The 27,708-nt window shown below is 39.6% G+C and overlaps 2 protein-coding genes across 12 annotated transcripts in view; one reads left to right on the top strand and one right to left on the bottom strand.

Moving 5' to 3' along the window:
* The window catches only part of BMAL1 (basic helix-loop-helix ARNT like 1), a 51,902-nt gene extending 35,728 nt beyond the window's left edge, over positions 1–16,174 (top strand). For 3 of the 5 annotated variants that reach the window (XM_065683087.1, XM_065683089.1, XM_065683091.1), the window contains 12 exons: positions 1,074–1,153; positions 2,184–2,276; positions 3,216–3,333; positions 5,462–5,611; positions 6,164–6,410; positions 8,171–8,277; positions 8,600–8,750; positions 9,366–9,454; positions 11,328–11,436; positions 13,126–13,219; positions 14,797–14,899; positions 15,464–16,174. In XM_065683087.1, the coding sequence (XP_065539159.1) occupies positions 1,074–1,153; positions 2,184–2,276; positions 3,216–3,333; positions 5,462–5,611; positions 6,164–6,410; positions 8,171–8,277; positions 8,600–8,750; positions 9,366–9,454; positions 11,328–11,436; positions 13,126–13,219; positions 14,797–14,899; positions 15,464–15,624 (1,502 nt within the window). In that variant the 3' untranslated portion in view covers positions 15,625–16,174. The remainder of the gene's footprint in view (positions 1–1,073; positions 1,154–2,183; positions 2,277–3,215; positions 3,334–5,461; positions 5,612–6,163; positions 6,411–8,170; positions 8,278–8,599; positions 8,751–9,365; positions 9,455–11,327; positions 11,437–13,125; positions 13,220–14,796; positions 14,900–15,463) is intronic. The other 2 variants (XM_065683088.1, XM_065683090.1) reach the window with 1 other exon arrangement.
* Positions 16,175–16,473: 299 nt separating this feature from the next.
* BTBD10 (BTB domain containing 10) overlaps positions 16,474–27,708 on the bottom strand; it is a 33,541-nt gene continuing 22,306 nt past the window's right edge. For all 7 annotated transcript variants that reach the window (XM_065683099.1, XM_065683092.1, XM_065683094.1 and 4 more), the window contains 7 exons: positions 26,319–26,512; positions 25,377–25,662; positions 23,020–23,122; positions 22,188–22,308; positions 20,864–21,061; positions 19,040–19,150; positions 16,474–17,579 (listed from right to left, as the gene is read on the bottom strand). In XM_065683099.1, the coding sequence (XP_065539171.1) occupies positions 17,269–17,579; positions 19,040–19,150; positions 20,864–21,061; positions 22,188–22,308; positions 23,020–23,122; positions 25,377–25,662; positions 26,319–26,472 (1,284 nt within the window). In that variant the 5' untranslated portion in view covers positions 26,473–26,512 and the 3' untranslated portion in view covers positions 16,474–17,268. The remainder of the gene's footprint in view (positions 17,580–19,039; positions 19,151–20,863; positions 21,062–22,187; positions 22,309–23,019; positions 23,123–25,376; positions 25,663–26,318; positions 26,513–27,708) is intronic.

Below are 27,708 nucleotides of genomic sequence, written 5' to 3' on the forward strand. Positions count from 1 at the left end.
AAGGGGGTGCATGGACAGGGCTAGAGGAGGATGGCAAAATGGGATTTTCCCCAAAGACATACTTTTTCTCTCCCTATCCTTTTGCCTAAGGGAGTAAGTTAATACGTTTTGGGACAGCTTCTCACTTTTCTTAGCATTTGATGCTGTGCATTCATTTATAGCTTACTTGTTCATGGTCCAATATCCTGATCCAGATGGGAAATTTGTGGATGAGAAAGAATAATCTTCTATCATTTGACCTGATTGGTCACCATCAGTAGATTCAACAAAAGGAAGGCAGCTGAGACAGGTTGGGGGAAGGGCTTAAGTGGCAGTGCACAGTTAAATCTTGTGCAGTGCTGTTAAGCAGGTAGCGTGCAAAACTTGTTGGATAAAGAAGTTTAGGTTTTAGCTGTAAGGAAGATTCCTACAGGACTTCAGAACTTTTGTGCTAATACCTTTAGTTGTGTGTGAAATAATGTAGAGTACTTTGAATGTTCAATTTTATTGTTTTTAGTGGGTTTCTGTTGCAAGCACCTGAAGGGAAACACACAGGTTTGGAAGAGTTGGGGTTGTTGCAAATTTCTGTATGTCCAAAAGCTTCATATAAGAAATCAATGATGATTTTGAAAGAGCTTTCATGAAGTATGTCCCTGAGAAAACAGTGATGCAGCTAATTTAAAGGAAGAGCCACTGTTCTAGTTTCTAGGAGACCTGGTGTCTTCCAGGCGTATTTATCCTAGCGTTCTGGAAGGTTTAACTTCTGCAGCTGTCATTTGATTATATGAGTACTTCATAGCACAGCATTTGGGTTAAAAAGTATGTCAAGGAACACTTTTATATCTCAGAAGACATTTAATTTGCATTACTACATAATGCAGTGTCTGTGGTTTAGCAAACAAGCTTCATCCTTTTTTAAGTTAACATCAACAGAGCTCATGTTGATAGTAAATCAAAACCAAAAAGCAACTTCTATTTTAAAGAACACCTGTAATGAATAACAGTATAAGAAGGAGCCAAAGGAAAATTGCTCTTTTAAGTGTGTCTTGTTAAGTTTGTGATATGGGGATTGTTTGTTTGGTGTTTTTTTTTAGGTGCTACAAACCCTTATACAGAAGCAAACTATAAGCCTTCTTTTCTATCAGACGATGAGTTAAAACATCTTATTCTCAGGGTATGTTTAAACTTTTAATAAAGCGATATTAATGGCTGTGAATATAACTCTTCCGAAGCAAAACACCAGTGTTCTTCTGCCTTTTGTCTCAGCTTAAGAATGTTCTGATTATAAAGGGTAATGAAGAAATCTACAAGATTGCTGCATAATTCCGCATAATTTCTGCGTAAAGTCAATGGGTTTTGACAACAACTAGCATCTCTTAATTTAAGCAGGAAGATTTAAGAGGAAGATCTGAGGAAACTCTGGTATTTTGATGGTAACCATCAGAATCTCCAGCTGTTTCATGGACTGAAGCAAAATTACATAAATTGTTTCCTTGCAGACTTTCTGTCATTGGCTACCTTGACGTGATTTTCGGTGAACAATGATATAACAAACACCTTTTTTGAGGTCATTGATGTAACATGATTTAGTATGTTTGGCTGCTCGCTGTATACTTCTTTTACAGAGTGAAGAGTGTCTTATCGTTTGTCAGTAGTTAAGCTTTTCTGGTAGCTTGTGTAATTTGTGCACTTGTGCACTTGAATGTCCAGATGCAGCATATGCAGAACGTGATTCCTGCAATATTGTGACTCTAAAGCTATAAAATTAGGGCCTAATCCCGCATGCTTGTATGTGACTGAGAGAGTCACAATGGGAATTATTTGCCTACGGGCACGTAAGTAACTACCCAGGTTACACGTGGTTTCTGAAAGAGGAACTATAAAATAAATACAATTGAAATAATATTTTAATTTGAAGGAATTTGAAACATAATCGTAATATTATTGGACAAGACATGGGTTCTTTTTTCCCGTAAAAGTGATTTTACATTCTGGGCATGATGCCTGGAATTATGCAGAAAATGTTTGTAGATGCTAAAAAAACTTTATTGTAATTTAGTATCTTGCCTGTTGACTCAGTTATCTCAAAATGTTAAGACAGCTCTCCTAGTGTAGAAATTGTACTGTATTCAAAGTGGTTTTAAAGGTTATAATGATGCAGTGAGGATTTATACCTTAGTAACTTTCTCCCCCTCCCCAATTAGGCAGCGGATGGATTTCTTTTTGTTGTGGGCTGTGACAGAGGGAAAATACTATTTGTTTCAGAATCTGTCTTCAAGATCCTCAACTACAGTCAGGTATTCTTTTCTATTTTAAGTAATGTTAGGCCGTAAAAGATTGAAAAGCTTTTTTTCATGATTATATGTTTATATGGAGGGGTATGTATGTAAATAGTGTGTCTTGAAAGCTGAGATTTCTTGCAAAGAAAGAGGTTTTTCTTTGCCATGTTATTAGAGAAGATTGTTTCTGGATTCCTTTCAAGCCAAGGAGGTGAAAAGGAACTAAATTTACCTCACTGATTGATGCATTCTGATCAGGCATTTACCCTCAGGCTTGCAAAATCATTATCTAATTGGAAGCATAAGCAAATACTGAAAAAATGCTCAGGTTCTTCCAGTTGCTTCACATGATTTTTTCTACTTGGTTTTCTTTTTTCTGTTCAGGTTTTGCTAGAATATTTACTGATGGGAACTGGGAAGCAGTTATACCAAAGCCAAGATTTTAAAACATGCTTAACGTGAGGCTTAACTTGCACCATGTATTGTGTAAATAAGATTCTTCATTCGTTCTGTCATCTGCCCTTGTTGCCAAATTTGAAAACTGTATTCGCTTCAAAAGTTTCCTTCAGGAAGCCTTTGGTGTTAGGTATATTCTACATACCTCCTCACATTGTAGATACTGGAAGAGAACGTTGGCAATTATGACTTCTTTTTTTTTTCTTCAAATGTGTGGCACATGGGGAAAGGTGGAAGAGGAACTGGAGTGTTTTGTGGTGGTGGATTGAGCGTGCTGTTTCTGCGAAGCTCTTACTGAAAATAGTGAAATAAATGACTGTATAATGTAGTCATAACTTAAATATACAGAGAAAACATAAACATACCTCACATTAAATCCTGAATCTCGGATGTTTAATGGTCCTTAGTTAGCTCTATATGTAAGAGGATTGCTTACAATAGGTGCTAAAGTTGAGGAAATATACTGAATTACTTTTTTTACTAAATATTCAATCTCTACAGAATGATCTGATTGGTCAAAGTTTATTTGATTACCTTCATCCTAAAGATATTGCCAAAGTCAAGGAGCAGCTCTCTTCTTCTGACACTGCACCACGAGAAAGGCTTATAGATGCAAAAAGTAAGTATTGCTACCTTTGAAAAACAGTGTTGTGTATCCAGATTCACTGCTGCTGAATATTTGCCTAATGTCAAAAGTGTGTGTGTGGTGTGCTGTTTGGTATATGTGTCATGCCAAGGAAGTTTTAGCTATGTCCTAACTGGTAGGCTTGGTGTGTGCTGCAGAATAGCTGCATTAGTTTAACCGGCTTCGCTTGTGAGGTATCCTCTTTTTCCAGGCATCAAAGGTTTAGTTTTTCCCATTAAAATTTGTGAAGCATTTCTTCTAATCCATCATTCTCAATGGCAGAATACACTTCAGTATTATTTTGGATATTTTCAAGGTAGAGGATTCTTTTGGTTTGTTTATTTTTTATTGCCACTTCCATCAATGACCTAACCTTTCTCTTAAAAGTTTTTTTACACTGGTCCTTGGAATCATTTCCTACTCCATATCTTAGCTCTATTCCACTCTGGTATTTTAAAGTTGTTCTGTATCTCTGCTGCTTTTGAGGTGAGTGGGTGTTTAATTCACTTTCTTAACAGGAGTCTGGATTGCTTGAGTAGAAGGTGGTATTTTACAACTCCAGATTTCCAGGTCATTAAGTCTCATGCTTGTCAGGAGCACAAACCTCTAGGATGTCATCTTCAAGAAGCCACCATCTCAATTTCAGAAACTGAAGCCAAGAGAGATCATTCCAGGGCAGAGAGCCTAGAGGCTCCAGCTGGATCAGCTGAAGTTTTTCTGGCTCCTGGTTTTGTCTGGTTGTCAAGCATGTATATCCAGTGCTGGCTCCTTTTTTTTTTTGTGTGCCTCTGACAAAGTTGCGGCAAAAATAAATACTGTGAATTACAGTCTTCCCATCTGCTATGGTAGACTGATTGGTAGAAATTCAAGAGCTCATATTCTTAAAGAGTACTTATATGTATGTATGTATTTATTTTTATGTTGGCATGAGTGACTCAGGCACAGCTTGTACTCTCACTACTGAGCAGCAGTTTCGAGTGCATGTGGTTGCGGGACAGTCTGACCTCCTTGTTGTGACCTCAGTCAATTCTAATTTTAAGGGAGGCACACTTTACGCTTTGGCATCGTTGTTTTCCTCCTTACGTTAAATGCCTTCAGGGCCCTAGAAGTTTTTGTACATGTTTGTAGCTGTTTGTTTATACATATCCCCATGCAGAAATGGTTGAAGTGGATAGCAAAAGTTGCTATGTGACTTAAATCCTCCATCAGCTCTTGGAGCACTGTCCCCTGGAGGTCCAGCTTCATCACTAGCATTGCTGATACCTGTGTTCTTGATACCTGCCAGGCATCTTCCTGGAGCTCACTTTGTACCAGCCCTCTTCTGTTGGCTCCCAGAGTTGATGTGTGTTTTGGTACTTGTTTCTCCAGTTACTTTCCACAGAACAGAAGAGAATCTAAGAATCCCCTGCAGGAATATGATAAAGGTCAGGACTTATGGTTAGGGCATGGTCATATGCATTTATTGCTTTGAGGCTGGAGAGACTTCAGGCATATAACCAGTGGTCTTGGGGATTTGCAGCACCTGTGTAGGTCACTGCTGCCTTTTTATAACCTGCCATCATTACAGTGAAAACTGATGTCTGAAATCATACCAGGGGAATGGACCTGAAATGGCACTGGGCTGTTTCTGCTCTATACTTGCATATGTGCTCTCTGAATGGGTGTTGTGATAGCAAAGCCTTTCAGTCTGAAGGGACAAGGGCCTATTGAGTGACTATGTATGAAGTACTGCTCTGGTTAGGGGTAAATAATCTCTATTTTGATCAGTTGATTGGTGTTCAAAGAAATCACAATTTATTGCAAAACTCATGTGGATTTGTACAATCTTTTGCTAATCTTTGCGTTTAGAGCCCTGTGTTCTCCAGTTTGCATCATTGTTTTCACACTAGAAGGTCTAATCACAAATTATAATGTTGATGTGGTCAGCTGAGTCCTGCACATACTCAATTCCATGAAAATCTCCAAGACAGGACTTTGTTTCTGAAGAAGGATGTAAAAGGACTTCTGTGCAAGTCCCAGCAAAGTTGAAACTTTGTACAGCTGGGCAGTATGATATAATCCTTTGTATGGTTAATGTTGTACCTGAAGAAGAAGGCTTCCTCACTTCCTCTCTTTGTTACAGCTGGACTCCCAGTTAAAACAGATATAACGCCTGGGCCATCACGACTGTGTTCTGGAGCAAGACGGTCCTTCTTTTGTAGGATGAAGTGCAACAGACCTTCGGTGAAAGTAGAAGAAAAGGATTTTCCTTCAACCTGTTCAAAGAAGAAAGGTAACAATTATGTATTTCATTGCCAAAATGAGTTCTCCTTTTGTATTACTTGTCATTGTGAATCTTCATCCTCACCTCTGTGTGCAGAGCTATCCCCTGTATACCCCAAACACTGTCTATTCTGGCAAATAAATTGCTCTTGTTTTTTGGAGGAGCCTCATGTTAAGCTGAAAGAGGCATCCTGTTTATCTATTTAGTATATTAATTTCTTCAAACAGTCCTTGAGATAGTTTGCTTCCTTTGCTGAAATAATAAAACCTGATGCAATTTCTACTTAAAGTTTATCAAAAGCAACCTTGGTCCCACCTGTGTGGTGTTTCAGTACCAATCATGGTTTTGCAGAGATAAATTGTATATCACATCATCTCAGATTAGCTGCGTTGAAGCAGGAGTACTGAAAAATCCCGTAGTGAGCAGTGTCCCAAATTTCCTGGATAAGAGAGGAGATGCATTATCAGCAGAACTGAGAGGAAGTTCTCCAAAGCAGTATCCATGACCTAACTGCTGTTTTTGGGGTTTGTTGTTTTGGTTTTTTCTGTTTTCTTTTTGCAGCAGACCGCAAAAGCTTTTGCACTATTCATAGTACAGGATATCTAAAAAGCTGGCCTCCAACAAAAATGGGACTGGATGAAGATAATGAACCGGATAATGAGGGTTGTAATTTAAGCTGTCTTGTTGCAATTGGACGGCTGCATCCTCACGTAGTACCCCAGCCAGTCAACGGTGAGATCAGGGTGAAACCCACAGAGTATGTTTCTCGACACGCAATAGATGGGAAGTTTGTTTTTGTAGACCAGAGGTAAGGATACTTGTAATATCTTCCACAGTAAGTCAGTGTCTTAACACTGCTTTACTGGCTGCTTTACTTGAAGCAGTGTAAATACTATTGGAATAAGAAATAACTGTTCTTTTCAGCTTTTTACTAAATCCTCACTGCAGGTTATTTTGTTTTTTGAGACCAAGTTCAAAGCTATTCCTGTGTATTTATACATTATTACTGGTTCAATTTAAAAGAAAACCCCAAACTTCCCAAAATATGGTTTATTAGAGTAATGCAGGGATCATTTCTGCCCATTTGTTAAGTGGAATCCCATTTGGAATGTATGCATATAATCTTCAGAAGAATCTACTGTCCTATCTTGAAACAGAGCTGTGATTACTACTTTTCTTGTGGTTTCAAGTGGCAAGCACTGCATAGTTCAGTTATTATACAGGCTGCATTAGGCTTTGATAGCATATACCTTTATTTAACTATATACTTGGATGCATTCTGCTGAATTAGTACTTCTGTATGTGATCCTTTGTAGTTCTTGGCAAGTTTTTTGTAAGCTTTACTTAGTGGAAAAGGCTTGAGAACTTGTACCAGTGTGGTATCTTCTTTCAAACATAAATGTTGTGTTATTTAAAAGGCTAATTTTTATCTTTTTCAAAATAAATTGCTTGAATTTTCTTAAATAGCAGAGACACATGACCTGTGTCTTCCTTCAAAATAGCTGGCATTGTTAAGGGAAAAAAGGTGGATGAAGGATGCTAATGGAGGAGTTATACAGGGTCGGTTGGAGAGAGCTTGTTTTGTTTCCTGCCTTGCCAAGATGGGCTGAGACTGCTCAGATGGGGCTGTTTCAGGTTGACTGTGCCTTAAGTGTAGTTGCCTACAGCATAGAAAAGCCCAGGCTGCAAATGCTGACAATCTGCCTGCTGGGATTTGTTTAAGGATGTGTCTGGTCTGTCAGCTGAGTTTGTGGACTTTAAGAGGAGATAGAGTAGATAGATTCTCCTTACTGTGCTTCCTCGCAAGACTATCTGAACGCTGTCTGGGTGGTTGGGTTTGGGGGGTTGCAGGTTTTGGTTGAGCTGTTTGGGGGGGTTGTTTTAATTTGAAGGAAAGCTTTTTTTAACGTACCAGCTCTTCAGCAGCAGTGCTTAGAGGTGGTGGTCACGGAGGGAGCTGTGAGAGCATCCCGAGCCTTTCAGTTGCTCCGTGTGCTGTTCTGTCATGCCAGGGTATGGCACTTTGTGAACGAGTGGCACTTTCAAAAGATCAGATGTATTCTGCAGGCGGGTAATTCGGAAGAATTTCTAAAATAGTAAGCCTCAAAATGTTGGATTTAAACACATACACTCTTATTTAATGGTTTTCCAGCTGTTGTTTACATTCATCAAGAGTGACCCTTTCAGTTCGTGCTAGGCTGTTGTATAGCTCACTGTCACTTACCTACAGCGCTGCTTTGCCTTTTCCTCTTCAGGTTTAAATTCTCAATATTACAGTGTACCTCCAAAGCTATTTAGAAAGTCTTGCATCCCTTCCAGTGGTGGTAGTTCAAATGTAATACCTGAGGGCTGCTGGTGTTTCCTGCTTTTTTAATTAGCTGAGAATTAAAAAGAATATTAATGATTTTTGGGGTTTTTTTTTACCTTCTAAGCTGAAAACACATTGCCACATTAGTCAAGTCTTACCCAGTGTCAGTGTGAGTTTAAGTAATCTGTCAGTAATGATGCCGTCAACTTGGCATGAATTATATCCTCTTATTTTCTTTCCCTCTCCTTCCTTTTCCCAAGGGCAACAGCCATTCTGGCATACTTACCCCAGGAACTTCTAGGTACTTCATGTTACGAATATTTTCATCAAGATGATATAGGACATCTTGCAGAATGTCATAGGCAAGGTACGGTTATTGATCGTTCAGTAAAGAAATGTTGTAGATCCTACCAGGAACAATTGTGTATTAAGAAAACCAAACTTGAAAAGATGTGGATATCTCTCTGTTTGCAAATGCTTTAGTCAAGAACATGGTGCGGCCTGTGCCAAACAATAGGATTATCTTCAACTTCTGTGGATTTTTAGTGAATATGTGAGGTTCTGGTTGGGTGTGGGGGGTGTCTGCAGAAATAGCAGTCTAATTCAGGGGTGAAAGGAGATAAGGGCTCTGTTCATGTACTCGTGGTGCCTGTTTGACACAAGGTCCCTTGCTTTCTGCCTGTCTTTAGTTTTGCAGACAAGAGAAAAAATAACGACTAACTGCTACAAGTTCAAAATAAAAGATGGCTCTTTTATTACATTGCGGAGTCGCTGGTTCAGTTTCATGAACCCTTGGACCAAAGAAGTAGAATACATTGTCTCAACAAACACAGTCGTTTCGTAAGTATTTTTCTCTTAGCAGCTGCAGGTACATGCTGAATGCTTTACCCTGTGTTCAGATGCGCTTTGACCTAAATATGTGCACGTCTTCTGTATGACAGTAGGTGTCTGCTCCAGATAACACCCAGAACTGCATCCTGGGGGAGAAGGCAATTAGTTTAATAATTACAGTAGTTTAGTATACGATGTGATACTTATTTTAAAGCCTGCAGAAATACAAACACTTTCTTTCTTTGGGAAAACCTGGGGTTCCAGTCTTTGTAGGGACTTACAGGAGGTGCAATTCTTTGCTTTCATGTGGCTTTCCCTCCGCTTTTCCTTTTCCTTGAGGGTTCTTGTACAGGTGCAGTGGCTTTGCAGTAGAATAGCTGCTGTAGAGGAACTCTTTTAGCAGAGAAGCAGTTTGGTTCTGAGTTGCACGCTTTGAATCATAACATGGTGGTTTATTTTGGTTGTTTATCTAGCCTTGGTGTCAGTCACAGCATTGCTTTCACAGAGGTGATAGTGACTCACAAACTGCTTACACCCTGAAGCATTCCATTCTGACGCGCTGGCAGAGAAACTGTTACACAGGGTTTTTCTGTCACTGATTCTTTTAATTCTTGATATCCACAGTGCCAACGTACTTGATAGTGGAGACTCAGCCTTTCCCCAGCTTGCGGCTTCTCCACACAGCATGGACAGTGTGCTTCAGGCTGGAGAAGGTAACCACTCTACAGCGGGGAAATCATTGACAGTCATGCCTTGTTAGCAGCTAATCCTGCATGCACAAATCTGCTGCACTCTTGCACTGAGAATTTGTTAATGTCCTGAAGAAAAATAAGTTTGGGGGCAAAGAAGTGCAAATGTTGTTCGTGTCCTGTTGAACTTAAGTACCAGCTTTGGAGTTAAGCTGGTCAGAGATGCACAAATGAGCTAGTTAGAAGAAACAAGTATCAATGGGGTTGGAGGATTGACATAGAGGACAAACGTTTGCATCATGGCTAGTGCTATTTGTACATCACCCAACAGTGACTTGAGGTGCAATGGTCAGTGCAGATGACTACTCTGAGGGGGAATGTATCATAAATACAGGTTGGTCATTTGGCTTATCACTCCTCAGCTGCCCTGGATTTCGCTTTTTGTCAAGACATGAAGACTGACCTCTGGTAATCATCATGGGCTGGTTATGGATGCTGCAGGTCACTGAACCATCTTGTATAACAGATGGTGTGCAGCATAATGCAGACCACATCTTAATAATGAAGTGTTACTGGAGCTGGGTGAAAGAGATAGAATAGAAATATGTGGTGACAGTCTGTGGATGAGAAATGGTGATAATACTGAGATCCTTGCTGAAGAGTCAGGACCCATTGCTTTTAGAGACCCTATTCAGGAGATAATACTTGTCAGCTATGCCTTTGTAACTGCAGAGCAAGGCTGTTACACGTGTCTGGAATTACATTGTAAGTCGTATGCGCTGCACTTAGAAGAGTGCAAGACTTCAGCTTTTCAGTTACATTTCCTTGTGAAAGATGAGGTTCAGAAAGTGGAGCTGTGGTGAAGTAAAGGTGGCAAAGCATGAGACAGCTCATAGTAGAGGAAGAGAAGCTGCTGGTAGGCATGATGGTTAGTAATGGAAGGTAGAGTAACAGCAATAACATGGTGTCTGGGCCTCCTGGGAATGGGAAAAATAGAGAACTGTTCTCTTAATAGGATAAGCTTTTTTTCTTACAATGTATCCTTTGAAAAGGAAACAGATGAAGAATATCGTCATACTGACAATTCTTGTCCTAGAAAAGTGAATCAAGTGCAGTTTAATTACAAGTGTTTCTGGCTCTGCTAAGGATCTGATGACCTTTTAGGTGAACCTTATCACCTCCTGGTGAGTCTGAGCCAAGACACTGAGGGTTGCTGTTGTTAAATATCGATTTCTAAACGCTGACAAGTACCCATTATGGATAAGCGATGCTAGGGGTTTTCTTCCCCTTTCAGTACATGATCTTCCCTTTGCTACACTTTTGAGTATGTCAGGCTCCTTCCTCCCTACCTCTCAAATGTTGTGCAAGTATCAAATCACGCTGAAGTAGCAGTGAGCTTCTAACTGTTCAGACCTCATGCTTTTCTGCCGTTCTTAGATACTTGCAGTTACCTTCGGGGGGTTTATGATCATCGGGTAGCTTGGGCTTATCCCATACTGAATGGAATATCTGCTGGCAAGTTCTTTACACAAATAAAGAACAGACATCTTTGGAGGTGAGCCTTTTCAGGCACAGAATAAAGCTGGTCTGACAAGCTATGGTGTACCACTTCTTCACAAGAGGTGCTACCAGATGCTTGAAATGCCCAGATTCCAGTAAGAGTCAGGATGTGCTGCATGATACATCGCTGCTGGAGCAGAGGGTTGTTTGAGAGACATAGCGTAACTCAGTGCGAGTTGGGGCCTTCCATACATTTGAAGGCACTCTCACCAGCTGGTGTTGTAAATAAATGGGGTTCAGAAGGTCCTGCAGCTTGTCAAAGCACATCTAAATGCAGATGATTTTTGGAAAAGGTTTGCAAGCTTTTACCTGACCTGAAGATTTCTACTTATTGCAGGTGGCCCAAAAAGGACCCATCCTACTGTGCCTGGAATTCCAGGTGGAACAAGAGCTGGGGCAGGTAAAATAGGGAGGATGATTGCTGAAGAAATCATGGAGATTCACAGGTGAGAGGAAATGGTATGAAGTTAGAGGAAAATGAGTGGTGTTCTCCAGGAGAAAATTAAGGAAGGCTTTCTTGAAGCAGAGTACAGAATGATACAATTGTATTCTATCAGTAGACAGCTACAGGTCACTCAGAGCACCCGAGGCAGTCAAAAAGGCCTATAGTGAAAGAATGAAAAAGTTACAGCCTTCCAGCTTTCTGCTGTAACAGACCAATCCTGGAACTTTGTTTGCAATGGTGACAATTACCTGTTTACCAGAAACAGTAGTTAAAAAGAACAGCTAACTAGAAACAAGTTCCTTTCCAGGCTATTCTTTTCCAATGACTTAAGGGTGTCAGTGGCACAACCTGCAACTGCCAAAGCTATTGACTCTGTGCCAAAAAAGCACAGTTTGTTTTCACTTTGCTCAGATGCTTTTAGTGTTGATAGATGCATAGGTTCAGCTTGTGCCATCCTGCCACAGCCCTTTGAGCAAGGACACAAGGATTAAGTTAGCCTTGCCTTCCCAGGGGCACTCTAAGAGTCAAGATGTACATCTCAATTTAAACAAGTCTTGTAGCACCCTTCAGTAGGGGACTGTAGTAACATAGAGCAGCGTCTCAGAACAGCCACCTCACGCAGGTGAGAGGTACTTCCAGTGGGTATCACTTTATTTCTATTGGCTAACAGTCCCTATTCTTCATGAACTTCCTTTTTGGAATTGTTCTCTTTCCTGTAAAAGTGGTCTTATCCAGCAGATGTTTAGTGGCAGTAATTCAGCCATACTGAGCTGCAGGTGGGGAAAACGTTCACTCCATTTCCCATACTTTTGTTTCTCCTGCAGACCAGAGACTACTTGCATTATTGTTTAGGGGAACATTAGAATAGGAAGGAAAAAAACCCCAGATAAACCAAGACCAAACCAGTACTTTGAAACTTAACCATCCCTTTCAGTAGCTGTAACACACTTAGCCTGTAGTGAGTGTAGTAGTATCGCTCACCGCCCATGTTTTCATTTCATTTCAAGACCCTGGGTTAGTTCCAGTCCTTTTTCAGCAGCTGTTACTATTTTCCAAAGCTGCCTTCTGTTCAGCTTTCCCAGGGGAGCTCTGCCAAGGATAAGATTCCCATTTCCATTGCTTTTCTTCATAACTGCTCCTCCTCCTTGTTGGTTCTACAGTTGTTCATTAATAACAAAATTATATTTGATCAAGCTATGGAAAATTGAAGTGAAAAAAACTGCTTTGAGCAGTTTAATATTAACTCTGTCAAATGTCCAGTGTATTTCTGCAGCAGTAGCTCACTTAAGGAGCCCAGGTTACTGCGACTGAGGCGGCTCAAATCCTTAGCTGGTCTAAATTGAGGTAAAATACAAAAGTTGAGGCTTTCCTCAATGACCAGGACCTTTTACTTCTGACTCCCTGTGAAGGCTGTACCAGGGGCAAGCAAAGGGGGCAGGAGGAGGTGAAGCTTGCAGAGCAAGGAGCAAGCTGGACAATTGACACACAGCTGTGTATCAAGCTGCAAATAAAAGCATTGCTACTGCTGATTTGAGTGACACTGAAAAAAGGAGAAAATCACAGAAATGAGGGTCATGCTTTTAACACCTTATGCCAGCTGACAGTAAAGTCAGCATTCAAACTCCAGGTCTCTAGAGCCTGAGTCTCAAAGTTGCTGGCAAATTCATTCCCTGTGTTACGCATTTTTTAGGATAAGAGGATCATCACCTTCTAGCTGCGGTTCAAGTCCACTGAACATCACCAGCACACCACCACCGGACACATCCTCCCCAGGAGGCAAGAAGGTAAGAGCAACCTTTACAACCAGTCTTGTAGCAGGGGTGGGAAGCAACACAAAATCATGTGTGTAAATTACACATGATGTAATTTATCCTGGGCTCCTCTTGGCTGCTTGGCTGAAAAAGCCTGGCAGCAAGTCAGAGTATCCTGGTGGTAGAAATGGCCGGACAGTACACCCTGAAGTGCAGAGACCACGCGTTCTTAAACACTGGCAGCTTTGGAACGCCGCTGCTCTGTAGATGTTTCTTTAAGAGCTGCAACAGCTCTCCTCCTCTCTTGAGCCTCCAAAAACTCTCTAACACCACGTACCGGCGAACACTGGAAGTGCTGTCGTTTGAGCACAGTGCCCAAATGAATCGCAGCAGTTTTACTGTACTGCTGTAGCACAAAATATGACGATGAGATGCTTTACTATGCACTGACAGTTTAAGTCAATACCACGTAGCATGCCTTGTTCTAAGACTACTTGAGTAGCGCTCATATACCATTACCAGTACTTAACAACCTGAACACTAGTACTGACTGCATTTAAGTCTTGCAAATTGCTGTTTATGGTAGTTACATTCGAGGCAAGAAGAGCACTTACCCAGATCCTTATTCTGTGCATTCAGACTTACTTTTTTCCCCTAGAACTTATGACTATACACAGGAATTGCTTGTACTGGAGTATATAACAGAAACAACTATTTCTGTCTATTCCTGGCTCTCTTTGTTCTTTGAAATAAAACTTGCAGTTGGAACAAACTGAGTTGTATGTAATTCTAGGAGCAGTTATTCTTACCCTTCTGCTCTACAGTAATGCAGCACCTGCACAGAGTAGGGGCTGCTGTAATGTAATAAAGGCAAATGCCCATGGAGAGCTGGGTATTTCCAAGAGGGGACCCACCCCTTCCATCTATCGCCTTAGTCAGAAGACTGTATTTGCTTAGAAACAACACAAGTTCTATCTGATGCTGCCGTCAAGAGCTCCCAAGTACTTACCTTCCAGTGCACACACCTCTGTGTGGTACAAAACTATGGCTCAGGTTCTGCTATTCCCTTGTTATTTAAGAATCCCGGAGAAGGTTCTTGTTTCTGATGAACACTGGTGCTCTGGAGCCATGCTGCTGCATACCAAAACATGGTTAGACTTGCCAGCCAGGAGCAATGCTCTGCTCATGCAGTCTGTCTGGGAGGATTTTACTCCCAAAATTAAGGATCTTAGTTGACAGTACTTCACATACACTATATTTGTAAATTCAAAAGTATTTCTGTAGAAAGTGTAATTATGATCACCTACAGATGGAACATTTACAAAGATGACCCCCAGAAATCTCCTGAGAACATTTTCTATGACCTTTTCAGAAGTTTAGCGCATTAGTACCAACTTGATTTCCTTTCTAATGGTGATACAGTCCATCTGATACCTGCTTCATGGGCATCACACAGAGGAAGTAGCTCCTGGTTTACAAGTTTGATTAGCTGGGCTGTAGGTGTTGTGTCAGGAAGCCCATCTTCCCTATATTAAGAATACCAATATAGGGCAATTTAGACTTAATACAATATTTCATGCTTGTTTGTGGCTTCTGTTTTTCCTTTCAAGATCTTGAATGGTGGCACTCCAGACATTTCTTCAGCTGGGTTACTGTCTGGGCAAATCCAAGATAATTCTGGTTATCCATATTCTGACAACTCCTCTATTCTTGGTAAGTGCAAGTCACACACTGAGGTGCCTCAATACCAGTGAAACACAAAAATGTGGTGGTGTTTAGCAATAACTTGCTTTTGCTACCTGCAGGCTGTAGCTGAGGCACAAAGCCCGTAACATACCTGTTTGCCTGGCAGTCTGTTTTGCTGCTTACTTTATGTTGTAATTTGGTTTAAGACAGTACTTACAAGCCTCTCATCTCTTGCTGAATCAGTGTGAATTAACTGAACTCCTTACCTGCTTTTATGACTGCTTTTAAACAACTGAAGACAGGGAGAAAGACTAGGCCAAAACCTAGAGGCTGATCTAGATTGAATTTTGAGGTATAGCACATGAGGTCATCCATGTATTGATCATTTCTGAGGAGAGACCTAGCCTCTGTCCTCTGGCACCCAGCTATCAATGGTATCCTTAGAACTCTGGCAACCTGGATATCAAACAGATTAGTACTGCCAATATAGCTGAGCCTGTTCAGATACTCTTACGTCAAGTCATATGGCAAGTGCCTGCAACAACTGAATAACCCTGAACTTGTGATAACTTAATTTATTTATGCTTCCAGGGGAGAACTCTCATATAGGCATTGATATGATTGACAACGATCAAGGATCAAGCAGCCCTAGCAACGACGAAGCAGCAATGGCAGTAATCATGAGCCTTCTTGAAGCAGACGCAGGCCTCGGTGGCCCTGTGGACTTCAGTGACTTGCCATGGCCCTTGTAAAATGATGCACCTGGCTCTGAAATCCAAATATCAAAGTGCATTTACTGGTGGAGTTCTACAGTCTGTGAAGCTTGTTTGACTGAGCAGCTTTTATGTATGAATTTCATAAAAGCTGTATCGGAATCTAACTCATCCTACCATGTGTAACTTCAGACAAAGTGGAATAACCTGCTCCAGTGTTCTGTGTTGATTTGGTTAGCCGTGTATAGCTTGCAATACTTGTATATTTTGGATTCTGTTGTTTGAAATTTTTTTTAAATCACTGTGCAACTCACTGGCATCAGTGGTAGCTTTTATATGCAAATGACCATTTCAGATGTATGGTGTGTTTTTACACTGCAAAACAGTCCCCATGTGGATATTTCTTATACTAATTGTACCATAAAGCTGTTTATTCTTTCTTGTAAGAATCCTTTACTATAAATATTGTTAAAGTGTAATGTATTAGACAGTTAAATATTTTTAAAATAAATGTTTCCCTTGTTCTAAGATGGAGCATTTACTTTGATAAATAAATTTGATAAAACTCTGCTGACGCTGCATGCTAGAAGCAGTTGGTATTTATGATTTCTTTAGCTTTGGGGGAAGAAGGAAAACAACTACTGCCTTACATACACTGATACCATTTTTTGCCACAACAGAGGAGCTATTGTTACCTACTCCTAGGTTCAAGTTTGTACTTGGAAAAACACAACAGTAAGGTAGGTTAAGATAGCCTGATATGACCAGATTCCTCCTGAAAAACAAGTATTTAAGTTAATACTGACCACCCTTCTCCAAGGAAAGAAGAGCAGCTACTTTCAGAATTCATCTATATACTTCATCTTAGTCACACGTAATTCAAACCCATTAAAATAATGGAAACTTTATTTGCATGAAAAACTTGTTTACAATCATTAATAAATGAAGAATGAACCATCTGCATTTTCCTATTTCATGACACTTATGAAAAATGTGTTAAATAAATATTTGTGAACAGATTAAGGTAAGGCAAAATTTAAGATAAAGCCCCTATCCATTGTTCACAAGTTCTGAACATGGCTCACGCTGCAAACAAGTGAAAAAATTCACTGAAGAACTTTGAGTTTAACAAGATGTTACATGGGTAATTGAATCATGTCCTCAATCCAAAAACCCAATAGTAAGTAGTTTTGTGCTCAACCGTTTAAAATAACTTTAAAAGGGTCAACCTATTCAGAGCAAAACTATTTACAGTTAATACTTTTGATAGAAGCACTTTGTTAGTATTGTGCAACACATTTATAAAAAATGGCTTCAAATTCCATTTATCAACCATTTATAAAGTGCTACTATCAATTCCAATTCCGCATTCTAACCCTGTGTAACAACAGCCACTGGCATCCCATTGCTTCTGATGGGCTTCAGAGTGAGGACAGTCCAGCATACAAATCACCAATGTCACAAACCTACTGGTAAACACATACATGTAACTGTAACCCCAGGATGTTTGATCTGTACTCTTTCAAAAACAATTGGGCACTCCCTTTGGTCTTTTCAAAGGTCCGCACTGCAATATCCTAAACACTGTTACACAATGGAAAAAAAACTGGAATTGCAGTGTAGTGTGAGTCAAGTACAGCGTTGCTTTAAAGTAGCATGCTTTTGTTTTATTAAGAGTCTAGATCAGAGCAGTGGGTTTTGTCCCTCGGGATCCATCTCACTGTTACTAGGTGGAGGATGAATAGGCAGAATATCCAGCTCATCTACTTGGGGGGTAGGATGCATTACCACAAGCTGGTCCTGGGGTATATCTGCAGCTGCTGCAGCTAGATTTGTAATAGATTTGCTCTTCACGCACTGGAAGTCAACATGCCGACTCTTCCCTTCCTCCTTCTCCCATGACATCCGAATAAACGGTCTTTGGACGTAGTTGTAAATCACCTCCGGCCTTCCGCCTGGTCGCTTTTTCACCTTCTCTTTGTACGTGGGGTAACCTAAGGAACCGAGCACAGCAGACATTAACATCTCCTGCACTGTTCAGGTCAGGGGGTTCTTTTACAAAAGGGCAACATGTGGAGGCACAGTGAAGATAAGCAGTTGTCACCATCACCACCCTGAATGGAAACAGATTGTTTCCATTCCATTTCCTTAATATTGTCTATGCAAGAACACACAGTCAGCAGTTCAGCTACCAGATTGTAAGGGAAGAGGCTACAGTGCTATCAAGAGTGAATACATTGTCATGAGGCAACTCTTCCAAACTTCACAGGCAAAGCTACTTGCTCCTTCCTGAAGCCAAAAGCAACTGGCTGTTTGTAAACTACAACCTGGAAAACAGGAAATGAGATCTCAGAAGTAGAGACAGCATTACTCCAACAAGTTTAAGTTCCCTAGCACAACCCTACCACATTCCTTCCAGCTCCCCCAAATGATGGAAGTGCATTGTTTCAGACCAACTATTGATTCTGGTTATGCTGTCTGTGATCAAGTCATCACCCTCCTCTGCTTAAGCAGTAATTTTCATTACTAGAAAGTTATGTATTATTATGGGGCACTAGCACTATAGTTTAGTCAAACAGTTGTTCTTCATCTAAAACAAGGAATGCCAGCAGAAATCTGCTATTAGCCAGCATTACACATACCACCAGCTCTTCCTCAGCTGAACAGAATGTCCATCTGTTTGAACGAGCTTACTTATTTTAGAAATCACAAGTGGTTACAAGCATTTGCTTTTGGTTGTCAAATCAGAAACGTAACTATGACAACTTAGTGAGTGAATGATAAGAAACCTTGCAAATGGTAAAGGCTGGATTTTAAAATATTTGGGTCAACACTCAGAAGTAAAATGAAATGCAAAGAAATCCACTTAAAAAAAAATAAATCTAGGACTACTTAATGGAGCTGTCTTTTGCAAAGTCAGAGCTGAGATTTTACAAGATTTACAATAATTTACAAGATGTTTATTTCAGATTAGTATTTCTTTGCACTCCAATGGTCCATTTGATAGTTTCACATTTCCTGAAAGAAAATATTTACTTAACACACATTTCCAGCCCTGGAAAGGACACTAGACTAAGAACAGAATACACAGAGCTGTAAAAATGCATCACTACTTCAAATAAAGTAGAGGAGATTTTGCGTGAAAACTAGAGGGCAAATGGCACAAGCTGCAAGCTGTAAGTCAGCAGAAAACAGTTAAACCTCTGCAAATAGCCTAGCAGCTAGGCACATTTTGTAGACCTGCCTGTAATCTTGTAGACAAGCCTGTAACCAGGTTTTCTATAGCTGGACTGGTTGTTACTGGTACCACTCCGCTCTGGACATTTTATCACCTAAATACAATATCGAGGACAACACCAGCCCTTATTGTTTTCGACTGCAGAGACAATCAAATTGGAGAGGTGCTGCAGATCTCCTTCCCCAAAGAGCTGCGTGCAAGCAATGCCCCTCTTACCTTCAATGCCCAGTCGGATCTTCTTGAGCCCCCTTTCCTTCAGAACTGATTTGGCCACATCTCTATTTTCAATATATTTGAAGAATCTATACAACTTCGTGCTGTAAATAACTAAAAATACATTTTAATGAGGAAGAAAATGTATTCAAAGATTAAACTTGTAGTTTTAAAAACACAAGGTGTATCTTTATCATTGTTCTGCTTTACTCTTGTATTTCTATTTCAGAATAAGGAGAAAGACTTAAGAACTGGAGAAAAATGGCTGAGGACACTGTGAAATGGGTCAGTTGCACAAGTCTTCCCCCTATCAATTTAGTCTGGTTTACAAACTTAGGTTGGGGTTGGGATTTTTTTGAGGGGTGGATTTGGGGATTTTGATGTTAGATTTAGGAATGTAACAGGACAATTCACAGAGCAAACCATAGTGAGAGCATTTGCAATCCCACCCCCACAAAAAAAAAAAAAAAAAAAAGATTTTTTCTTTTTTTCTGGAATTCCTGCAGACATTAAAAAAAAAAAAAACACCCTTTCCATTCTGCTTGCCATTATGTAAGAGATCTGCAAATCACTTTCAGAAAACCCAGACTTGAGAAGCAGAACAAGAGGGACACCTTTAACATTTGAATTATAGCACCTTAAAAGAAGAGACTGAAAAGTATAAATGCAAGAGGCATTTAACTAACTATGGGTAGGAGTAATTATGTGTTTATGTCTTTGAGACATAAAGGTCCTAGAAACCTGAGCCAATTATGTTACTACATTAGAACAGCCACATTTGATCAATATTCACATTCATCCTCCTTTATTTAGAAAAGACTGCAGGTTTGTACCCTCCAAAAATGTAAGGGTTGTTTTTTTCCATTAGTGTTTAAAAACAAACCCAAAAGCCAAACCCATGCACACACACACACACACACACACACACACACACACACACACAAAAAAAGGAAACCACAATACAACACAAAAAAACCCACCAAAATCTCCTAAACCCACCCAATAAGAGAAGAAGTTTAGATTGGATATAAGGAAGAAGTTCTTTACTGTAAGGGTGGTGAGGCACTGGAATGAGCTGCCCAGGGAAGCTGTGAATGCTCCGTCCCTGGCGGTGTTCAAGGTCAGGTTGGACAGAGCCTTGGGTGGCATGGTTTAGTGTGAGGTGTCCCTGCCCATGGCAGGGGGGTTGGAACTGGATGATCTTGAGGTCCTTTCCAACCCTAACTATTCTATGATTCTATGATTTTGAAGAGACTTCTAAGAAGATTTAGTATGGCCGGAGTATAAGGAATATCTCAAGCTCCCACATGCCCCCACAAAACCCTGAATCTCAAGTTTTCACCCTGAAGGCACATTTTCAGCTACAAGGACAGTGCTGATGCAAGGCAGGGCACTCCATTCACAGGTGCTTTAACTAATCTATGTACCAAAACATTAACAGCTAACAGACACCTCCCCTCCCCATACCCCTCTCAAAACACCCTTCAAGTTGTTCTCCAATGGTAAACATGACTCCTATCGTACAGTTCTGTATAAAAAAATCTCCTTCCCCCTCATGGACAGACAAAACCTTAATATAATAAATATTAGCTTCTATTTTAATTAAGATTTGAACATTAACACACAGGATATGCCTCTGAAGCAGAATGTTCAGCAGAACTACCTAAACTGTTTTTGTGTGTGTGTGTGTGTGTGTGTGTGTATGAGTCATTAGGATGCTGTAAAGACTTTGCTAACAGCACTTATGTACAAAACAGTTAAATCAGCACATTTACTGCTACCTCTACCACAGCATGGCTTGGGGGAAAACAATGAAAACAAACTTACTTTGTGAATACTCCTCTCCCATTTGTGGGGGATACTCTTCATCCCAGTCAACAACATCATCATCTGTCAGCACAACAATGTGGCACTCCCTCTCACCACTTTGGGCACTGGCTACCATTAATGGGAGAATCATTTCTTCTAGATAAAACTCAAATTGTTTGCGAGCACCATCATTTGACAATTCATGCATGAGAGCACCTGGAATGACATTTTAAGCATAGGCACATTTGAAAGCTTGGTAAAAAAAAAAAAAAAAAAAAGGAAGGCAGGAATAAGAAAGCAATTGCATTTATTTAGCAGGATTCACTGCAGACAGCTGTGAAGACACTTAGACTATTAGTTCGTATAAGATCAGAACTTTTTTCCGAATGTTTGCTAGAAGTTCAAAGTAATAGAGCTGTCCAGCAGATATCCAGCAGATACTAACATAATGTTGGGCAGTCAGAGCAGTGACTTCAAGGAGAGCTCTTTCATATTTTACTACTGCTAAACATTTGTCGATTGTGTAAGACTCCTCCCAGGCTTCCCCAAAGAAACACGATTTAAGCCAGTTGCTGATTCAGTAGAGCATGCAACCCACTTTTCATAAGTGGTAGCTTAAAAACAAAGCCTCTCAAAACCCTCACAGCATGAGCTGCTAAATCCTTCTGCTCAGGACAAAGTACACGGAGTGCATGACTCTGCAGGCAGCATGCTGAGAGCCCACAGCACTGCAGTGATGGCACAGGTGCCCCACACGGATCTCATGGCTGGAATGCCACAACTAGGCCCTGGGCTCTGTGCTGCGCAAACATGAGATCATAGCAACCAAAGGCAGGCCATGTCATTTAAACACTGGGCAAAGCTTCGGCTGTGCTCAGGGCAGGAACAAGCTGAAGAGACACTACACGCTGGGAACCCTGGTGAACCCTACACCATCAGCAAAGCTCTGCTGCTTTTGCTGGCAACACAGCTAAATTCCCTTAAGCTGTGAGCTGAATAAATCATCCTGTCATCTGCAAAAAAGATGCTACTTAATGTTTCTGCATCTGCACTGCAAATGCATCAGCAGAGTTTAAGTATCCCACAGAGCTGACCACAGCAGAAAAATCCCTGAATATCAGATCCTGAAATATCAGAAACATTATTTTTCAAAAGAAGTACACCCACTGTCTCTAGGGCTTTATTGTATAAGAGAGAAAAAAGGATGGATTTTGTTCACGTACTGTCAGCCATGTTCCTTACCTTAATAAAGTATACCATTTGGAATTAACACCCCCACACCTGCATGTTTGGTTAAGTTAGTCTATATAATTCAGATTATTTTAATAAATTCTGTACTTACTGAGATCTCTGCATTTAATAGTACTATATTCAAAAGAAATACAGAGATAGTCACATGCTTCTCTCAATTCAGGAATAGATATCCCATCAGGACAGCGTATCACTCCAGTCTTGTAGTAATCCTACAGTAATGAAGCAAACAAAGCACACTTCAAAATCCATTGACAAACATTTTGTCATTTCATTTATAATGCTTTCTACATAAGCAAACCCCATAAAATGTAAAGGAGCAACATATGCTAAACTTGGTGAATTATACTGTCCTCAAATGTATCAATTTTCTGAGCTGCTTTCAAGAGCAGTGAGCTCTGGTTAAAATTGTTATTTAAGTGACAACTATTAATACTGATCATTTTGGCGCATGTATACTGTCTTTTAGCTATAATTCACGTGGCTGCTGCTATTCTGATTCTGCTGACAAAGCACTACGGCAGCTCTACTTCTTTGTGTACACATGGCACATTTTCTTTTAAGACTGAAGTTTACCTTTTTCCTGTTACCTGCAGTAAATTAACTTCCGGTACTCATTTCATCTAATTTCAGCATCAAAACAGCTGAATATATCTGAACTAGATGCATAAGAAGATAAATTTATGCCAGGCGGTAGTTTTTTTGGCTCATTTCCAGCATGCCTTCTCTCTCCCTGGCTTTCACATGCACATGTCCAGAAAACCTAGGGGTGTTTTCGTATCAAACATCATTTCTCCTCTAAGCAATAAAGAAGAACAGTATTTATTCCATTCACAAAGTCCAGATATGCAAGTACTCCTAAATCAAGAGGTTATACCTCTTAATGCTCCTAGTGCTTGTCCTAAACAGTACCGAAAACTCACCAGAATAGCACGAAACACAGTGGAACCAATTCCTTCAGCAACTTCATACTCTCCTTTTTCATTAGGACGTGTAAAGTTATGTTCTCTGCCTGATCCAAACATCCTGCTCAAGAATAAAAGTAATGTGGTTAGATTTCCTTACTATTATTTTCTCTTTTTTTAATCTGGAAAGTAAAGTCTGAAAAATTGTACTGAAATGGCAAGGAAAACCCAGTCTATTCTAGCTCATACATATGTACACTTAGCAAGACCTCAAGAAAATAGAAAGCAGGATAGTGTAACTCAGGAAATTAGTTTTATTCTTCAAACTTAACTTGCTAATATCTTTTAATCAAAACAGAAGTTAGACCAGGCCATTTCTTGCCAGTGCCAAAGGTGGGGGAAACCCAAAACAAATCATTTGTGGCATTTGTGGGGTAGTGTAGCAGGAAAAAGAGTTTTCCTGTTGTTGAACTGTCATAATTTAAAGACACTCAAGGTAGTTTAGGAAACAGAATTTAGGTTAAGGTCCATGCAACTTGCTTCAATTTCATTTATAAAATTCGGTTAATTCAAAAACTAAAATAACGTTCTGAAAGAAGATACCCATACTTACTGGTAGCATGTGTTTCTCCCTGCTAGGATGAAAACGAAGTTACACTAAGAGGAAAACTACAAGTATTTCCCCAAAATTTCCCACACTTTTTAAAACATCTCTGACTCAGAATTACACCATATGCTTACATAAAGTATTGTCACCTATTCTTGGCTTTATTTACAAATATAGCCCAATGGCAAAGCTTTGCTTTCACACACAAAACCCAGAGAAACAAGAGCTGGTGTACCGCATCCATTTATAATGGACAAAGTAACTTTCTTCACCAAATGATTTGACATGTGTTTTTTGACCACTCTTCACAACAAGAAGTGATATTTAGGAAAAACAGTCTATACATAGGCTTAAGGCAAATAATACACCCTTATTATAGTTACTTTTACCTGCCAGAATATACTAACTAAGTTGTTCCTGTTTAGCGTCCTGCGAACTGACACTGGGGGAAAGTGGGTTTATAAATAACTAGCCTTTTAGAACTGTATTTTCATAACTTTATTAACCTACATTTGAATTAGCAGAAGATAAAATAAGCTTGTTCCTTGAACCAGTCCCAAAGGGATAATAATTCAGCACTGCGCACACACACACGCACACAAAAATCTAGTGCATTAGGCAGCACTGTTTACTCTGAGGCTGGGCATGGAAAAGGAAACTATTTTGCCACGTAACTTCACACTGATACCCTCCCCGTTAGGTAGCCTGATCATCCGTGTACTATACATATATAAATGCCTCAAGTCACTGATTTAATTGTACTGGTTATTACTTTGATTTATTTCCCTTTACAGTTTACACAGAGAAGCATTTTTTTGCTTTCTCTGTAACTCTTCCCTGACTTTTCTCAAAATAGGGAACTGAGGTACTATTTATCCCACACAGTGGTGATTGAAACAAAGCAGAAATTGTTTAATCATATTTGTTACCTGTACCTTGGCAAATAGCTTTATATATGTGTATTTTAATTATTATATTGTCATGGACTGAGAAATAGCTACATTTTAATGAAAAAGCCAAATCCAAAGTGACACAGACATAAATCTTCATTTCTTCCTTGCCACAAGTTTGCACGCAGTGCTCTCTACATTTGGACAATGCAAAACCAGCCAGCATTTGAGCAAGTAAATCAAGGAATCTCTTCCCACCAAGTAAACATGTTAAATATGCTGCTCATTATAGTTTCTACAGAACATATTACATATTGCAGACTTTCATTCAACTACTGACCATTTTGAGTGTTAGGTATCTTTGCTGAAGGGTTCTGATCTGCTATACTATTTGACATTTCCCTGCCTAAAAAACATGTCAGAAGATAAATGTGCTAAGCTTGAGCATTGTCAGGGTAGGCACATTAAGCAAAATAAATTCCTTCAAGGTTCTCCTCCTTGCTATTTTGAAACAAACTATCTATACCCACTACTTCGTTTTATAAAGGAACTAGCTTGAAAAACAAGGGATGGAATGAGGCAGAGTGAATACAAAAGCAATGCCCAGCAAGGCAGAAGGAAATGAGGACATCATGAAATGTTAATTTACTTACGAACTCTTTTGTCTCTTGATAATAGACATCTATTTGTATGTCTGACAAATACAGAGAACTAATACCTGATTTTTATTTAAAGACCTCTGCAAACTGGTAACATTAGGCATTCACAGATCAGCTGTAGCAATGACTTCAACAGCTATTTAAACAGTGTTATTATCTACAAAGCATTTATGGCTCTTTTTTACAGTTAGAGATCAAAGGTTAAAAAAAGATACAAACCTGCCCAACATCGTATTAGGTTGTGCAGTAAAGATAGAAGGATCTACAACAAATCTGGTGTTATCCACTATGAGTGTTACCCGTTCAGAAGTTCTTAGATTCCGAGCTCCCTCTTTTCCATTTTCATACACAAACACCATTTCCCCACCAGTCTTGCAGCTCCCATCTGAACTTGACTGGCTACTGTTTCTGCTGCTGTTCCCCATGCTAATAACAGAACCGTTAGGGGAAGTCTTCTGAGGACGAGGGCTGCTTGGCTGAGATGAACTGTGATCCTTTTCTCGATCTTAAGTGTGAACAACGTGGGAAGGAGAAAAAACAGGAAATAAAATTATAGATTTATATAAGCTTTATACACTTTATATCTTTCTAGGCACAAAATGTGGCAACTTGGTAAGTACAAGTTCTGTCAATTACATCCATCCTAGTTAAAGAAACCTTCAGAGATAACTGTCCATATATGAGAACCTGAAGTTTCTACCATTCAGACAAAGCCACCTCACCTCCCCAAAGTCTTTATCATAAAAAAAATAGCATTCTAGCATTGAAAAAACAACTCAACATTATACAGAAGCTATGCATTGCAGTTGGTGTTAGTTCAAAGAAACAAACCAACTTCTGTCACAAAAAAAAAAAAGTTAAGTGCTTCCTCTATTTCCAGCCACCTAAACCTTACCAAGTAAAGGGAAAGTTCTTAATTATCTTCTTAGAAAAACTAGACTGCTCTTGTGACTTGAACCAAAACCACCATGTAGGAATACACACTGCAGCTGAAGAAAAAGTTATGACCTATCAAAGACAGGTAGTCCCAGCCCAGGGCACACAAAAAAAAAATCTCTATATTGTGTCATCAACAAATAATGTTCTTCATTCTATTCTTTTAACAAATGATCAGTCAAGTTTAAGAATTTTAATCCAGAAATGCTGTAGATCTGAACACACCAGAATGATATTGTCTTGTTGGTGAAGTAACATTCCTGATGCACGGAGTGAGCTGAGATTCTGCTCTTTCATGGGATGAGTCACGAGATCTGTCGCTTGATCTGCGTCTGTCCCTTGATCTCTCATGTCCGCCACTTGCACCATGGAGGCTCATTTTTGTGTAGTCTATTCCTTTAGCAATACGAGCGGAGGTGCTGAAAACATAGAGGAGAAGTGTTCAGCATTAAAAAATTTTAGAAACATTATACATGAACATTTTAAAGACATTCACACTCCATGTACATGCTTTGAAGATTAATATTATCTGCCACCATTTTCTTTGCTGTACTTTTGTTTATATTTACAAACATGAACAATGATTTGGAACACTAAGTAGCAAGAATTATCTGTTATAGCTGTGTGATCTACAGAGACACTGCCTGATCTGCTGAGCCTGCACAACTGAGCATTTTATTTTGATTCTGTTAAATTAAAGGATCTAATTAAACCATGAAATTAAAAGTTAGGGGTCCATTTATCCAATAAAAGCCCTTTTGGAAAACCCTTCTCGGAGGACAGGCTTTTAGTACTGATTAGCCTTATTTTGCAACTTGCCCTTTACAGAGGTGGCCAGCCTTAAAGCAGTTGATACATCAAGACACAACAGCTAAGGGTTTATTTCTGCACATTCTCTTTTACATTTTCAGTTACTCTTAGGAGGAGCACCACAACCTATAGTGCAAGCATACAAACTATATTACTAAAGTCAAGACCTACAGCATTCAAGTAACAAGTAGGACACTTATTCTGAACTAGCAAATCTTAATATAACAGTTTCAGATACTTTTTTTTTTTTAGACTGTTACATTACATTGCTTAAATCAAGCTACTGATTACATTTTGCAATTAATTATTAAACCTACCAATATAACCAGGCAGATCCAGTGTTCCCAAACTATATAAAAAATAAATATCAACTTGTAATAGCTACTGTTGAATTTTTCAAAAAATAAATACTTACAGCTTTTATTTTTATTCTTTAAAACAGAAATTTTTGATTCAGGACAGCACAGGCATATCTGTGTCCTTGCACCCCCACTGGAATAGCTAAATCAGTTCCTTTGCTATTTGCTTTTCAATGATGTGCATGACAACACTCCTTACCTATGGGTTTAACTGAAGAACTTTCCAAAAGCCTCAGGTACTGGATGACTGAGGCAGAGGCCTGCACAGCTACAAGGTCTGACAGACAAAGAGGGGACAGAATTTCCCACAGGAGCCTCAATGCCCTACTTGCTTGCAGCTTGCAAATCCCAGTTTATACCAAGAGACCTTAAATATGACTGCTAGGTATGCTTTAGGATTTGAGAACACAAAGAAGTAAGAGTAATGACCTACGAAAAGCACAACA

The sequence above is a fragment of the Lathamus discolor genome, chromosome 6 (assembly GCF_037157495.1).
Source record: "Lathamus discolor isolate bLatDis1 chromosome 6, bLatDis1.hap1, whole genome shotgun sequence".
In the NCBI taxonomy this organism is placed as follows: domain Eukaryota; kingdom Metazoa; phylum Chordata; class Aves; order Psittaciformes; family Psittacidae; genus Lathamus; species Lathamus discolor.